The 16,619-nt window shown below is 43.1% G+C and overlaps 1 protein-coding gene across 4 annotated transcripts in view; it reads right to left on the bottom strand.

Moving 5' to 3' along the window:
• Tmem245 (transmembrane protein 245) overlaps window positions 1-16,619 on the bottom strand; it is a 75,265-nt gene that overhangs the window by 48,159 nt on the left and 10,487 nt on the right. For all 4 annotated transcript variants that reach the window (XM_051162233.1, XM_051162220.1, XM_051162224.1 and 1 more), the window contains exons 2-5: window positions 14,474-14,591; window positions 13,019-13,120; window positions 3,162-3,278; window positions 468-704 (exon numbers count right to left, since the gene is read on the bottom strand). In XM_051162233.1, the coding sequence (XP_051018190.1) occupies window positions 468-704; window positions 3,162-3,278; window positions 13,019-13,120; window positions 14,474-14,591 (574 nt within the window). The remainder of the gene's footprint in view (window positions 1-467; window positions 705-3,161; window positions 3,279-13,018; window positions 13,121-14,473; window positions 14,592-16,619) is intronic.

Consider the following 16,619-nt stretch of genomic DNA (forward strand, 5'->3'; position numbering starts at 1 on the left):
AACCTCTGAGCCATCTCTCCAGCTCCAATGCTTTCTTTTATAAGTCATCTTGGTCATGGTATTTTGTCACGGCTATAGAAAAGCAACTAAGACAGTCAGTATGATGTAACATTTCAAAATTTCCTGCATTAGATTTTGTCTTGTTTTCTTTTGTTTTTGAAACAGGGTCTCTCCATGTATTACTGACTATCCTGGAGCACTCTGTGGCTCTTGCAGAGGACCTCACAACTGTCTGAAACTCGAGTTCCATAGGACCTAATACCCTTTTTTGGCCTCTGCGGCTATATAGGCAAACACTTATACACATAAAATAACAATAAATCAACATTTTTCTCATGACCTAAATACAAATATACATCTATTTTAAGATGTCAATAAAATCATATCAAATATTAAAATCTCATTGCAAAAAAAAAAGAAGAAAAAGTCTGACAACAAAATAAAACCATATTTAACCAAATAACAACCTGCAACAGGCACTGGCAGCAGCTGCACTACCCACAGATTCAGCCAGAGCTGGACAGCAATGATGGCCCACATGAGAGACACGAAGTAGATGTCACTTGTTTTCTTCTTTCTGAGAAATGCTCCCATCTCAGGCCTCTGTCTCCCCAGAGTGGGTGAAGGAGAAGAGGGTGAGGAACGAGAGGAGGATGAAGAAGAAGCAGACAGGCCTGGAGGGGGCTCTCCCCTGTCTGTGGGCTCTAGAAAACACAGAGACATAAAGTCGCATACCGTCTTAGTCCACATAAGAAAATCACAACACAAAACACACTATACTGGTATGTGCAGCAGGATCGCATTAGGTTAAAGACACAATATTTGCACTGAGACAAACTTGCAGAAACTGAACTCTATTAGGGTTTTAGTCTAGGGAAATCAGGTTTGCTGGGAGACAGCAAATATTCTATCTTGTCTTCTAAGAGTTAAATATTTTTTGAGATTCATTTTCATTTTATTTATATGGATGTTTTGCCTGCGTGTGTCTGTGTACATGGGCCAAAGCTACAGTGAAGCTGATGATAACATGTTTCCGTTTGACCTTGTTCTGCTTGTCTGATCTGGAAACTCCAGGTCAGTGGGAATGACAGATGCCAGAACAGTTACTCTGCAGGCTAAGTATCATCCTGCTCCACTTTGGAAAGATGGCGTCATGGGCAAGAAAAGTACGTGTTCCTATATTCTGCACGGCTTTCTCCTAAATAATGCCTTCCTTAAACACGTCTTGAGTCAGTTCTTAAAGACAAGCTTGCTGTTTGGGGGGATAAAAGGATGGGTCAACTGGTCAAGCACTTGGTACATAAGCATAAAGACCTGGGTTAGAAGCCCCAAGACCCACGCACAGGGCTGCAGTGTGGGACTGCAATCCCAATGCTGGGAAAGTGGGGACAGAGATCACTGGACATCACTGGCAAGCAAACCAGGTGAAACTGAAGAGCTCCAGATGCCACAAAAGACTGTACTTCAAAAACTAAGGTAGAAAGTGACTAAGGAAAACACTGGCATTAACCTCTGGCCTCTACACACATCATGAACATGCACATTATACACATACATGTAATAACCACACACTTTTGAACAATGTTTGCTGTACTATTATCTACCTCCAAATCTCCCTGGCACACACTAGGATATATTCACAGACTTCTGAACTCTGTGAAGTATTTAGGTGTGGCTCTGAAGCTGGTATGAACTTACCACCTGGGTCTCACAGAAGCCAGGCCCCACAGAGCAAACGGAGGGCCTACTTTGGAAAACCAGTAAAACTATACAGCATAAAGGCATTAAATTGTACTTTTACTTTTAAGAGAAAGACTGTCAGAAAAAAAAAATGCATAAAATGTGCAAAAGAAAAACACCCAAATGTAGACAGAGCTGGGAAGAGAAAAAAAGCATAAAAAAATACAATAATGGGGCTGGAGGAGTGGCTCAGCGGATAAGAGCACTGCCTGCTCTTCCAGAGGTCCTGAGTTCAATTCCCAGCAACCACATGGTGGCTCACAGTCATCTATAATGTGATCTGATGCCCTCTTCTGCTCTGCAGGCACATATGCAGATAGAGCACTCATATGCATAAAATAAATAAATAAATCTTTTAAAAAAAAATACAATAATGGACAGGTGACGGTGGCAGATGCCTTTAGTCCCAGCACTCAGGAGGCAGAGGCAGACATATTTCTGAGTTTGTGGCCAGCCTGGTCCACAGAGTGAGTTCCAGGGCAGTCAGGGTCACACAGAGAAACCCTATCTTAAATAAAACAAACACACACACAAACAAATGATGTAGAGCTGACTGCTGGAGAAGGAACAGAAAATAAAAAAAAAAACAATATAAAAAGAGCAGAGTTGGGGTATGGGTCATAAATGAGACACACAAAGGGAAAAAATAGAGAAATATAAGAAAGACATGTTCTAAAAAGAAGCAAGGGGGGCTAGAGATATGGCGGTTAAAAGCACTGGCTGCTCTTCACAAGACCCAGGTTCGATTCCCACAAGGCAGCTCACAACTGTCTATAACTCCAATTCCAGGGGATCCAACACCCTCATACAGATATAGATGCTAGCAAAACACCAACGCACATGAAATAAAAAAAATTAAATAAATTATTGGGGTTGGAGAGATGGCTCAGAGGTTAAGAGCATTGCCTGGTCTTCCAAAGGTCCTGAGTTCAATTCCCAGCACCCACATGGTGGCTCACAACCATCTATAATGAGATCTAGTGCCCTCTTCTGGCACACAGGTGTACATTCAGGCAAAACACTGCATACTTAATAAATAATAAATAAATCTTTAAAAATAAATAATTAAAAAAAAAAAAACAAGGGAAAGAGCCAGGATAGGAAACCCAAAAGGTAAACAATCAGAAGCATGGGAAAAGAAATGCATGAAGACTACAGTATAAAAACCACGAGGCCGGGCGTGGTGGTGCACGCCTTTAATCCCAGCACTCGGGAGGCAGAGGCAGGAGGATTGCTGTGAGTTCGAGGCCAGCCTGGACTACAAAGCGAGTATAGGACAGCCAAGACTACACAGAGAAACCCTGTCTCGAAAAACCGAAACAAACAAACCACAATCACAACGACAGGGACAGAGGACCAACAGGTCTGAGTTGTATTCTGTGCTGCCAGTGTCCTTCACTCTCCTTCATGTTGTCAGTCACCTGCAGGCGGGGCAGAGGGCTGCTCTTCACTGCTTGGCTCATAGCCTGTGATGGAGATGGCCAGGTTTGCAAGAGTGGAAGCTGCCATGGAGATCACCTGTCCTGGTGACTCCGCCCCTGTAAGACAGGAGAGAAAGGGAGAAGCAGGTAAACAAAGCAGGAACTAACTCCTACCAACTTAAACCAAAACTATCTTCAATAGCAACAAATGAAAACAGTGATTTCTCAGCCTCTGTGGGTCTTCACTAAGGAAGAACACCTCAAAACCATCAGCTGCAAGTCGCTGTCATTCTGTCTTCTTCATTTGAGAACCTGATGCTAGTAAGTATGCCAGATGCTGCACCCAAACAAATAAATTCAAATGCTGGGCTTTTTTTTTTTTTTTTTTTTTTTTTAACTTTACCAGATGATTTTTACTTTTTTATTTATTTTTTATATTTTTTGGTTTTTTGACACAGGGTTTCTCTGTATAGTCTTGGCAGTCTTGGAACTCTCTTTATAGGCCAGGCTGGCCTTGAACTCACAGAGGTCCGCCTGCCTTTGCCCCCCTCCAAGTGCTGGAATTAAAAGCATGCACCACCACTGTTGAGTTTACCAGATGATTTTAATGCACATTTCCACTGGAAAACATTGCACATAGCATCTGAGAACTGCTTAGTTAAACTGCTTTATACTATTTTATATTACTAGTTCTAATACAGTATGCAACAGTCTACATTTATTGTTCATAGTAATAATATTACATAAATGAACACATCAATATATGGATAGATAATGTACAAAAACATAGACCTACAAACTTCAGCAAAGACAAAATTCACAACTGGGAAATCTGAAAGATCATTTGGTTCCCTGTCAAATTTCTGCTGCATAACACCCAAACTGTATCATTCGCACCGGGTTCACATAGAGCATCTATGGGCAATGAGGATGTCTTCGATGGTCAGTCTTTTGACAGGCTATGGCAGATGGGGCAGACTAGCTCCCACGGCTCCAGATTCTAGTATACTCTCTTATGTGGTAGAGGCTATGTATTAAGACTCCCCAGAGTGCCATGTGCTAAGCAGTTTCCACCAAGCAAGTACATGTGTGCAAGATCTGGGTAAGAGAACGGCTCACTGTCATTTGGAAGCTACAAAGCTCCTACAACAAGTGTTCTGCAAGCCTGTTATTTTTCTGCAGCAGCTTAGTGAAGTTCTAGAGTTCCTGACGTCTGATTTCTAAGTTAATGGCAAGCAGCAGCAGCCATGCACCTGTCCTTGCCGAGCGCTTCCCCTGACTATGCTGCTTCCTTCTATGCCAGAGTCAGGAGTGGATGCATGGCTTCACAGAAACACACAACTCCCAGATGCTGCTCAGCACCTCCTGCTCATAGCAGCTGCAGTGAGTTCTACACCGTAGGAGCACTGGCCAGTCTAGTCACCAAACCCCAGACACTCACACAGATAGGGCTTTACCTAACAACAGATATCTGCCAACCATGGGAAATAGACACAACCCAAAGAATTTTTATCTCCTATTAATCCCATACACAAATTAAAGATTGGCCATCTCTCACAATAAGAAGCCAGAGTCTCAATTAGCTCCTCAGTCTATTTAACCATTGAAATGCAGAGCCACAAGCTTAATCGTGACCTATCCCATCCTCCAATAAATGTCCCATGACCTCAAAGAAGTTTATTTTAAGGCACTCAAAGAGAATTCTCACTCACAGTCTGGGAAGAAGATAAAAGCTACCTGTCTATGCTGGGTGGGACCTTAGTCCCCCAGCCTATATACCCAAGGTGTCCAACAGTAGTAAAAGGCAAGCAGCAACTAAAGAGGAAGCAGGTGCCTTTTATGTCTGGCATTTCCTCGCTGTTTACTAGTACCACGGATAAGGCAAAAACCCAATTCCCAGCATATAGTGAAGAGACATTAAAAAAGCACATAAAAAAGTGAATTATGACTGCTATATATGGAGCGGGTATTTTACTAGCTCTTAAGACAAGAGACCTGACATAATCTAGAAAATCAAGGAAGCGTTCTCTATTCAAACTTTTATTTATTCTTTATTTGTATACGGGTGTTCATTCTGAAATGTATGTCTGTATACGACATGTGTGCAGTGCCCACAGAGGCCAAAAGAGTGGCAGATCCCCTGGAACTGGAGTTACAGGTCAGTAAGCCACCATGTGGGTGCTGGGAATAAACACTTGCTCTTAGCCTCTAAGCCATCTCTCCAGCCCTAAGGGAAGAATTCTCTTTAAAAATGAAAATATAATTGATATTGTAAGAGAGGAGAGGGAATTAACCAAATAAATGCCAAAAATAACCTCGGGGTAGAAGGAAGCTCGCAGGAAGGCTATGGAAAGAACCTGACATGCAAACAGCAGCAAAAGGAGGTCAGTGTGTTGAGAACACGAGAGGGCTGGTGGGACACCATGACCGAGGAAACAGAGCTATAACCAGTTAAGCCGAATGACATTAGGCACAGAGGTCATATTGAGAGCTTTAGTCTTTATCCAAAGAGAAACAGGAGAGCACTGAAGATGTATCAGGGCGGCAATCTCCAGCCTTCCCTGTGGAATACAGTGCAATATATAATGTGTTCTCTAAAAGGTAGCCCTGTATGCTTTTTACCCAAGTTTCTCACAACAGCAACGCCTTGCAAAACTGTAGCGCAACATCCCAGTCGAGACAGCAGCAGGGACATGAGTCACACAACTGTCCTCACTACAAGCAGCCTTGCCACCGCCCACTCAGAATCCAGGCAGCTGCTTCCTGTCCTCTCAACACATGACCAGTTCTGAGATGTACTCGATCACTCTTGCTTTTGTGGAGAAGAATAGACAAGGGGAAGCCTGGACGTGGTCTGCAGTGGGTAACAAGTGGCTGCATTCAGTGATGAGCTGACAGATCACAGCCAGAGGGGCCCAGCCCTCCAGATTACCCAACAGGGGACTATAAAGGGCCGGGGTCAAGATTCTGGAGACTTGCAGAGAAAAGTTACACAAAGTCACTAGAGCAGAACTAGGCCTAGATTCTCAGGCATGTGCCCAGGAGAGCCATCTCAGGAAGGCCCCGAACAAAATCGCAACGGGGACACCTAACAACGCAAACGTTACAGTAGAAAAAAAGGACAGGTAGGACAACAACTTCCAGTCAAAATGTAAAATATGTCAGGGTTCTGCTTGAAGTGAGCAACAGTCAGTGGTCTTGAGCAGACAGACTTCTGCATAAAAACTTAATTATAAAAGGAGGCTCGGACAATACATACAGAGAACGTAGACCCCTGTTCAGATCTAGCCAACGGGCAGCTGATTCCCCACGGGGGTGGGAGGAGCAGGGACTGCCTCTGACATCAACTCTGGTACCCCCCGATTTGATCACCTCCCCTTGGTGGGGAGACCATGCGGGCACAGAGGAAGGGAATGCAGGCTATCCAGATGAGACCTGATAGGCTGTTGTCAGATGGGGGCAGGGAGACGGGGGGAAGGACCCTGTCAGAGGTCTAAGGGAGGTTTGGAATAGGAAGATACAAGCAAGAGGTTGTATCCCTCTACAAATGGGATGTAATATTTAAAATAAATAAATAAGTAAAAATTCCACAAGTTAAAAAAAAAAAAAAAGACGAGGCTCACTTGAGACACCCAAAAAAGCAACTTCCATGGCAATTTTTAGACTTACTCATCTAAGAGGAGTCTGAGCCACATGCTACATTAGCTCAGGTACAACCAACATGTTAAGAATTAATGCTGAAGCCAGGTGTAGTGGCGCACGCCTTTAATCCTGGCACTCGGGAGACAGAGGCAGGTGGATCACTGTGAGTGCAATGCCAGCCTGGTCTACAAAAGAGAGTTCCAGGACAGCTAGGGCTATTACACAGAGAAATCCTGTCTCAGAAAGAAAGAAAGAAAGAAAGAAAGAAAGAGAGAGAGAGAGGGAGGGAGGGAGGGAGGGAGGGAGGGAGGGAGGGAGGGAGGGAGAAGAAAATGCTAAATAGTGCAGAGTGTTTGAGGAGCACAAGGACGGAAAGCTAGTCCATGCTGGGAGCCCAGGGGCCAGGTCGCAGAGGTGCTCTCTCTCAGTACTAGACAGCGTTGTTCTTCAACTCACTTAAACAGCCTCAGCCTCAGACACATAAAGAAATGGAATACAACTATCTTGGGGCAGAAGAAGAAACTGGAACCTAAACAGTGGAGGTGGAAATGTGTACCAGACAGGAAGGCAAAGGAGGTCGCAAAGAGAAGCAGTGTCCTCTTCAAAGGGCTTCAAGCCGCCCAGTAAGGCCGGGAGACAGGTCCGAGAGAGGAACAGACAAGTATTGGAAGATGGAGATGAAGTGGGAAGCCACAGAGTTTCCGTACACAGAGGACAGATAGTTCAAGGGCTGAGGATGTAGGTGAGAAAGCAAGAGCACCTGGGCTCAAACCCCACTTCTTACTATGTGCACAGCGATGGAAGAATCCCTGACAACCACACGTCCAGTCTCCTCATAGATGAATGAACTCCATATAAATTCCAAATTGGACGTGGCTGAGTGTAAAAGACACACAAAAAGGCCCTGAATGCTTCCGGGTATACAGGCATACTTCCTGGGATCCTGAGCACACCTTTGCTGTTACCATCAAAGTACTGCTGGTGACAGCATGAACTGTGAGCATAGGCCACTAGCGTTTCTGCAGGATTTCTCTGTAGCTTCTGTCCTTTCACTTAATAGCACAGCTATGCCCTGAGTCATACTCTCCCTAGCAGACATGTTCACATCTTCTGTCAGGGTCAAATAACATTTTATACATGGTAGACACTTAGACCTGAAAATTAAAACCATTAAACCATCAAAACTACACTGTAAAGACGATCTATTCAATTTGCTAGTGTCAACAAAAGACAGAGTAAATATTCAACAAAAACTATGTAGTAACATTTCAGGTGACACACGAGTGATTGAGAGCCTCACACTTCAGACATGCCAAAGGAGTAGCACACAGAGAAAACCAAGACCTGGTAACTTCTCTTATCAAACAGATACACATTTTAATGACCTCTATCTACGTGCTGTGTTTCTGTACTTCAAAGCCCAAGGTCTGGACAGATGAATGCCAGGAATGAGATTCTAGATAAGGTCATGGTCCTAGATTTAAAATCCAGCTAAAAACAGGCATATAAACAAGGGTATATAATCTTGTGCTCAAGGACTGGGGGTGGGATGGGGGTGGGGAGGCACACCCAAGATTTTAACTATCAATCTGCCCTGGGTCCTGGGGGGAGTTGCCCAAGACTGAAGAAGGGCACAGACAGGACAGATACTCAGAGTTAATACAACTATGTCCACAATTAGCAGATTAATTTTTCAGTGTTGATAATAAGGAGTTACTTAATGATCTGCTCTGTTCCCCTAGAGCAGCAGCAATGAGAAGCCAAAAACGCCTGCTGCTGGCATGAGGTACGCATACATGGACTGCTAGTGTGTAGTGACCTTGAGAAGGTTCTGTTTCCCTCACTGATGAGGAGAACACACCTTCCTCTCACAGTGCACGGAACCTGAAAGCAAACTGCAGGTTCCTCTAGGCTAAGAAGCTGACAGATTCTAACTGCAGACTAGGACATGAGCAGTTGACTGTGTTCCTCTTTTTTCTATCTGAGCTTCACTGGACCAAGCCTGTTCTTTCATGCCATATGCTCCGCAATTAAAGCAATTAAAGGGCTTCCCTGCACAGGCTTCTTTTTTCCTTTTTTTGTTTGTTTGTTTGTTTTTTAAGACAGGGTCTCCCTATGTAGCCCTATGTAGACTGTGCTAGAACTCACTCTGTAGACCAGGCTGGCATCAAACTCAAAGAGATCGGCCTGCCTCTGCCTCCAAAATGCTGAGATTAAAGGTGTGTGCCACCACCTCCTGGCTTGCAAAGGCATTTCTAACATTACTAGCAGAACAGCTGCCAGGTGTGCTGCACTACTGCTCCAGGCTAAGCATCTGGCACTAGAAACACATCTGAAGCCTTTTCTTCCTACTTTTAAAAAAGGTTTATTTTTATTATTTTTCTTTCATTTTATTTTTATTTTGTGTGTGGGTATTATGCCTAAACATACGCCTTTGCAGTATCCACAGAGGCCAGAAAAGGTGTCAGAACCCCTGGAACTAGAATGACAAATGGTTCTGAGTTGCCATGTGAGTGCTAGGAACAGAACTCAGATCCTCTAGGAGTGGAGCCAGTACTCTTAAGTGCTGAGCCATGCCTCTAGACCCTTTTTAAAAAGATGTATTTATTTGTGTATTTATGATTATGGGCACTGTATTTACATGTATGACTGCATGACAGAAGAGAGCATCAGACAAAGAGGGCATCAGATCTCATTATAGATGCCTGTAAGCTACCATGAGGTTGCTGGGAATTGAACTCAGGACCTCTGGATGAGCAGCCAGTGCTCTTAGCCACTGAGCCATCTCTCCAGCCCTAGCCCCTTATTTTTATTCTTTCAATATTTTGGTTTTGTTTTTTTGGGGGGTGGGGGCAGGAATCTGTGTATGGGTATGTGCATGTGAATGCAGATTCCCACAGAGGCCAGAAGACATTGGGTCCCATTGGGTCAGCTATAGAGTTATAGGCAACTGGGAGCCACCTAATGTGGGTACTGAGAACTGAACGCTGGTCCTCTGAAAGAGCAGTGTGTAGTTGTAGTTGTAGCAGTAGTAGGAGTAGTAATAATAATAATAATAATAATAATAATAATAATAATAATAATAATAATAATACCACCTAATACGTTATTCCATGGTCAACTCTATAACCTATGTTAAAAATAAAAAGTACACACAACAAGAACTTAATAATGTTTGGTTTTTCTTTAATTAGTGAATTATATTCTCAATGTATACTAGAACTCACCTTGTGATAACATTTTGGGGTCTTATTTTGCTATAAAGTGGGGTTTTTAAACATTTAACTTTCACTGTGACCAATGCCTACTTATCCAACATGGCAAGGAAAGGAAAAGAACATGGGCCCTGGCGTAGGCCACAGCTGTGTGAGGGTCAAGGGCCTCAGCGTAGGCCACAGCTGTGTGAGGGTCAAGGGCCTCGGCGTGAGCCACAGCTGTGTGACTATGTCTATCACTTGTGTGACTGGAGGTGTCTCAATTAACCTCTGAAATGAAACACCTTTGTCAAGAGATGAAGACGGCGTCATTTTAGTTTCATTTGTTTGGTTTGTTTAACTGTGGTTGTTTGTGGATTTCTAAAGACAATCCATTTAAAAATACCTCAAAAAGCTGAAGTGATGGCTCAGTGACTAAGAGCACTGGCTGCTCTTCCAGAGAACCTGGGTTCAATTCTCAGCACCCACATTGAGGCTCTACCTATAATTACAGTTTGGGGGAATCTGACAACTCTTCGGGCCTCTTTGGGCACTGCATGCACATGGTACATATATACATGCAGGCAAAACACCTATACACATTAATAATACAAATACAATTTTAAAGTATCCCCAAAAGTTCAGTGGGAGAACCGTCAACACATCTTTTCCCCTACATGATGATTCAGAGTTCCAGGAAACTCCATGCAAGAGTTCCCAGGGCCCAAGACTCGAGCCCCTGAGTTGAGAGTGAATGGTTGAAACAAACTCAAGGTTTCAGATACAAGAAGCAAACAAACTTAGACTTTGAATTCTAATGAAGTCCAGAAGCTTAATTCTACAAGTGTAAGCAAGCTGTGGGTCACAAAGCTCCTAAAGCAGCCCAAATGATGCAAAGCAGGCCATTCACCCAGGTGACCTCACACAGGTTCAACAACAGGCCAGGATCAGAACAGGCCCTGCTGAGTGAGGCAGCTCACTGAAGATTTCTTGCACCCGCCACATTACAGCAGCATCTGCAGGAAGAAAAGGATCATAAGGGAGGGCTGCCCCTTCAGATGGTTTCAGTTTGATGTATAGAGAAATAAGATGTTAAGAACGTGGGAAAAAAAAAAAAAACCTAGGCCTCTAGAAAAGCACTGAAGTATTCTAAGGTCAACAGGAAAGAGAGTAAAACAAGGCAAGAAAAATCATCATTTCCAAAGCTGTTCTCTGCATTATTTTCTGTCCCTGTGACATCTTTCCTTGAGAGTTAATAACAGGGGCATCAGAAAACAGGCTGGCATACCAATACCCTAGTCTGAGTTGATGCCTGACAATAATAGTTAACCTCAGACTCACTACACACACACACACACACACACACACACACACACACACACACACACTCCTGCCACCCCCCCCCAAAACCTGTCCTAAATTCTTAAGCTCAGAGTTCTCTAAGTGCCATTAATTGGGCAACTAGATTTATACCTGGGCAGAAGGAGGGGCCTGAGATCCTCTGGTGGAGATCTGCACTACTCCTACATAGGAAGCCCTCAGTATCACAAGGGATGTGAGGGACCAGTTGTTCATCTCCTGTATATACCAATCTGTGGCCACTCAAGTTCCTCATATAAGGACAGTGTTTGCACATATCATATGCACATCCTTGCATACACTTTAAATCTTCCCCAGATTATGCAGAATATCTAAACATGTACATCCCACATAATTGTTATAATATTGTGCTTTTGTAGAAGAAAGTCTTTACATGTTCAAATAGATATTTTCCATTTTCCGACAGCTGAATCCACAGACAAGAAACCTATAGAAAGATAAGGTTGCCCAGACTTACCCTAAAGGCAAGGCAAGCCAGAATGAGGGGAAAGGTGCCCACCTGTTTAGTCACTGACTTAGGGAAAGGAACAAGAAGGTAAAACCAAGCAGAACAGGTATAAGCTACCAAGCACTATACCATTCTCAAGTCAGGAAGATGGGCCACAATAGGAGACTGAAATTTTACAGAACAGCTTCTTGTACATAAATGCTTCATAGCCACACTATTCACAATACACAAAAGGTGAAAATAACCCAAATACCTGTGAAAGGATGACAAACAGAATGTGGGATGTCTGAGTGTTGCATGTTATTCAACCATAAAAAAGAATACGAGCCGGGCGGTGGTGGCACACGCCTTTAATCCCAGCACTCGGGAGGCAGAGGCAGGTGGATCGCTGTGAGTTCGAGCCCAGCCTGGTCTACAAAGCGAGTCCAGGACAGCCAAGGCTACACAGAGAAACCTTATCTCGAAAAAAACAAAAAAAGAAAAACAAAAAAAGAATACAGTACTGACAGATGTACAGGTTTTCCTTTCAGAGTGATAGGAAATATCATAAAAGTAGACAGAGGTGGTGGCTACACAGTACTGAAGTACTAGATGCCACCTTATGATAGTTGGTAGCTAATTTTATGTTAACTATAATAAAAAGATACGAAACAGAAACATGGCCCAAAAACCTAAAACATTTCAGATAATTTGATTTTCTATTTAGAAACCACCTTAGGTTTTTAAAATATATTAAAAGACATTTCTCCTTGGTTTTTGTTTGTTTGTTTGTTTTAATTATTATGCTTGGTTTTATAAGTTATAGTTTTTATGTCAACTTGACATAAAGTAGAACCTCAACTGAGAGAATTCCCTCACCAGACCAGCACGTGATACACTTTCCTGACTGACCACTGCTGTAGAAGAGGCAAGTTCATGGTGGGTGGTGCCATCACCCATGGTAGGCGGTGCTAGGTGCTGTAAGAAAGCAGGCTGAGCAAGCCACGGAGAGCAAGCCAGTCCACTGTGGCCTCGGCATCAGCATTTGCCTTGAGTTCTTACCCGGATTTCTCTGTGATGGAGTGAGACCTTTAACCTGAGAGTTATAAGATGAAGTAAACCCTTTCCTCCCCATCTTGCTTTTGTTCATGGTGTTTATCATAGCAACAGACATAATTATCCTCTCAAAATACTCATAAAAAACTATTTCTTACCAGCAGACTCCTTCCCATTCTGTTTTTCATAAAGGGTACCCACAGACATCAGGAAAACAATAACCAGGAATACTGGAATTCTCCATGAGCCAGCCAGTGATGCTAAAAATTGTTAAGAATTAATATTTTTATATAACATAGCAACTTGATACACATGCAAATCAAGAAAGTATTTCACAGGGGAAAATGTTTTTAAAAGGCCCTTGGACAGTAAACTTCAACTCAAGGACAGTTTCATTCTTTCTCTAAGCCTCAAGTCCTGTGCCAGCCTACCCCTTAAGCCACCCATCGTATGCACCCCAGAAGCCACAGGTTTCAGATCCACTCAAAATCAAGTTCAGCCCATGCAGCACCTGACACTGTGATGAACCTCAAGTCAGGAAGCCTGCCTGGTTTTCTGAAAACATCCCTAGGTTTGCACTCAAGTCTCAAAAAAGACCCAACAAAGCCAAAAACTGTAGCCAAGGCTCCCAAGTGCACAGCTAAGTCCCCAAGCACCTGCCTTCCCTGAGCCCACGTGAGACCCCCCCTCCTCTGCCTTCCACAAAATCAACCTGCGTCACCCCATCAGGAGACCTTGCAGATAAACCTCATGGTTCCAAGTCAACAAACCTGTGGAGTGTTCTCTTAAAGCCACACTCTGAGCAGACACATTTTCAGGTGCTGGCCTTGGCTGCTGCTTTCTTGTCTTTATAAACTGTTGCAGCAATTTATAAAAACAATTAACTCTTAAAACGACTTTAGGTTATCTGTTGCTCTAGGTTGCTCGATTATTCTATATTTGAATTAAAATTTATTACTACCATCAACTCAGACTTAGAAATAAGTCTTGCTCAATCATGTGAGTCACGCTGAAAAGCCATTCAAGAGCCTTAAGCAGCAGCAGCAGCAACAACACCCCAGCTAACAGTGAGCTGCTCCACAGAACAGGAAACTCGTGACTCTGAGCAGCCCTGACTCCAGCCATCTCTGCTGAACCATGAACCGCCTTCCTGATGCTCCCTGAAGCTCTGGCATCTCTCCCTTGTGATCTCAGATCTGCTTAAGCCACTCTTGCACAGCACGGGCCTCCTCCCCCATTCCTACCACAGGCCCTTCTTACCCAGAGCAAAAATCTTCCCCAGTCCTTCACCAAGGCCCAAGCTGCTTATCATCCTTGGGAGCATATCTATCTCCTCCCCAAGCTCCTCATCCACAAGCAAAGCGAGCTAGAGGGTCTGAGACACACTCACCCTTCAAAGACTTACTGAAAGAATGCGTAAGAACTTTAAGGTCAACATTTGAAAGCAGAGTAGCTTCACTGAGGAGTGGTGAAAGCTCAGAGCCCACCATTTTCTACAGACTAAAGAATCTCAAATGCAACATACAAAGAACCCGCTCTCATTGCTCAGCCTCTGATGACCTAAACTACAGTTACTGAGTGGCTGTTCTATAAAGGAAGAAGGAAGGACTCACCTATATGAAAAAGCAGTATCATCCAGACAGGAATCGAAACTGCTCTCAAGTAGCGTTGAGTGCTTGCATTCCACTTGAATGAAACCATCAGCACATAGCCAACTACCAATGTCCAGATCTTAATTAAATGAAATAAGACACAGTTGTAAAATATATACAGCAAAGAGCGTATGTTACACAACATCTGCAGCGTCTGCATGCTGTAAGTCCTCTGGACACAGCACAGACAAGGTGCAATGGTGCTGTGACTCAGTCTTCCTCTTCACTTAGCTATGTTTAAGTAGGCATCTGAAACCCAGACAGTAATACTTCAAGGCTTAATAAAGACATACTAAAGTTCAAAATCCAGAAATGCCTAAGCAATTTCTGGTTTAGGAACCATGCTAGCTCCCCCATTTGACATTTTTTAAAAAGATAAAATAGTTAATATGTAAGTAAGAGATTTATACTAAAGTTAATCTTGTGGAATTCCTACAAATTTCTGTTGATTTGTGGGGGGAGGGGTTCCTAAAAAGAAACAGGCTATAAATATCCCATATGTTAGCCTATAAAGTTAGTAAGAAGGCCATTTTTTTTTTAAACTAAAAAGAGCTAGCTTAGTATGAGCCTATTGATAGTCTAAGTGACAGATGTTGAGACCCTAACCTAGAGCTATATGTTACAAAGATGTTAAAAGGATTACCTGAAAATATACTACAAGAAGAAATAGCAAAAGTTGAGACCAGAACCAGCCACGGTCCCCTACCCTACAGCTAAATGAGCATCACTAAAGAAGCACTACAAGCTGCCAATTTCCTATACACACAACTCGGTTCTCCAAGAGAACACTTAAAAAAACAATTGAGTTTGTGACTATAAAATTCAAGTACAACTTGAACCTGAGAGGTAAAAGTTCAAACAAACAAAAAAAGATTTAATGATCCAATTCAGAACACAAAGGGGGGAAAAAGATTACCACAAAAGACAGGGGAAAGGGTCTGTATTATTTTGGGCTCATTTATCAATAAAATTTGGTTTCTGAAACATGCATGCACTGCCTTAGACTTGAGAGCTTAGATCAGGAACTAATCCTTATAAAGAAATGACAGGTTCTTTAAAAGCTTTTGGCATATAGAGTGATGACCTCAAAGGCTGATGGAGAAATGATTAATTTGGGTGATTCACAAATATGGAGTTATTCAACCATGAAAATGGGTATGGGGGGATTATGGGTATAGTGAATATACACATGTACTTGTGAGGGTCAGGTGTCTTTCTCCACAACAGGGTCTCCTGGTGAACCTGGGACAGGTTGGACAATGAGTGTGTACTCTGTTCTGACTCCATCAGCCTCAGTGCTGGAATTACAGGAATGCACTGCCATACCTTTCCTTTTATGTAGGTGCTGGGGATCCCAACTCAGGCCCTCCTGCTGGTACACTTTTCTAAGTGAGTCATTCCCCAGACTTAAATGAGTATTGTTTTCAAAGATGCTGGGGTCTATGCATGAGGAACAGTAAAACAGCTCCAGAACTCATGGAATACGGCCCACTGGTTAGCAAACCCACGAAGGGTGTGCTGCTTGAGGCATAACCCCAAGAACTGCGTGTCCTGAGGACTTCATGCTGTTATGGAGCATAGCTCTGCTTGTTACCTTCGTGGTCCTTATAATCCCCTTAATATGCGAACTGTGTGAGTCCCATAGAGGGGGCTCCCACCCCTCACTGGACAGTATCATTGGCATACTCAATAACAATGCTTCATCTTTTTCAGGCACTGCTGCTGGAGCAGATTAATGATTCAACCACCATCTCTGAAAACAACCTGCAGATGTAGATTGCTAACAAAGATCGATCGTTACCCGTAGAAAGAATTTGGAAAAATAGATTGTTAACAAGATTAGGTAAAGATGTTTTTGCTAGTGGCTCTGAAGCAGAAAGTCTTGGGGAAAAATAGATTGTTTAGCAAAATAAGGTAAAGATGTTTTTGCTATTGGCCCTGATACAGGAAATCTTAGGGGCCAATTGAAGTTAACAGAAAGTACACTATTAGTAAAGGGAGAGACTTTTTGAGGTTGGCAAAGCAAGAACAATGGCCCATAGCAGCATTGGCTGATGTGACTCTGTCAAGCTGGGCTGGCGACTGAGCTAACAATTGATTTCCTTAT

Source organism: Acomys russatus, chromosome 2 (genome assembly GCF_903995435.1).
Source record: "Acomys russatus chromosome 2, mAcoRus1.1, whole genome shotgun sequence".
In the NCBI taxonomy this organism is placed as follows: Eukaryota; Metazoa; Chordata; class Mammalia; order Rodentia; family Muridae; genus Acomys; species Acomys russatus.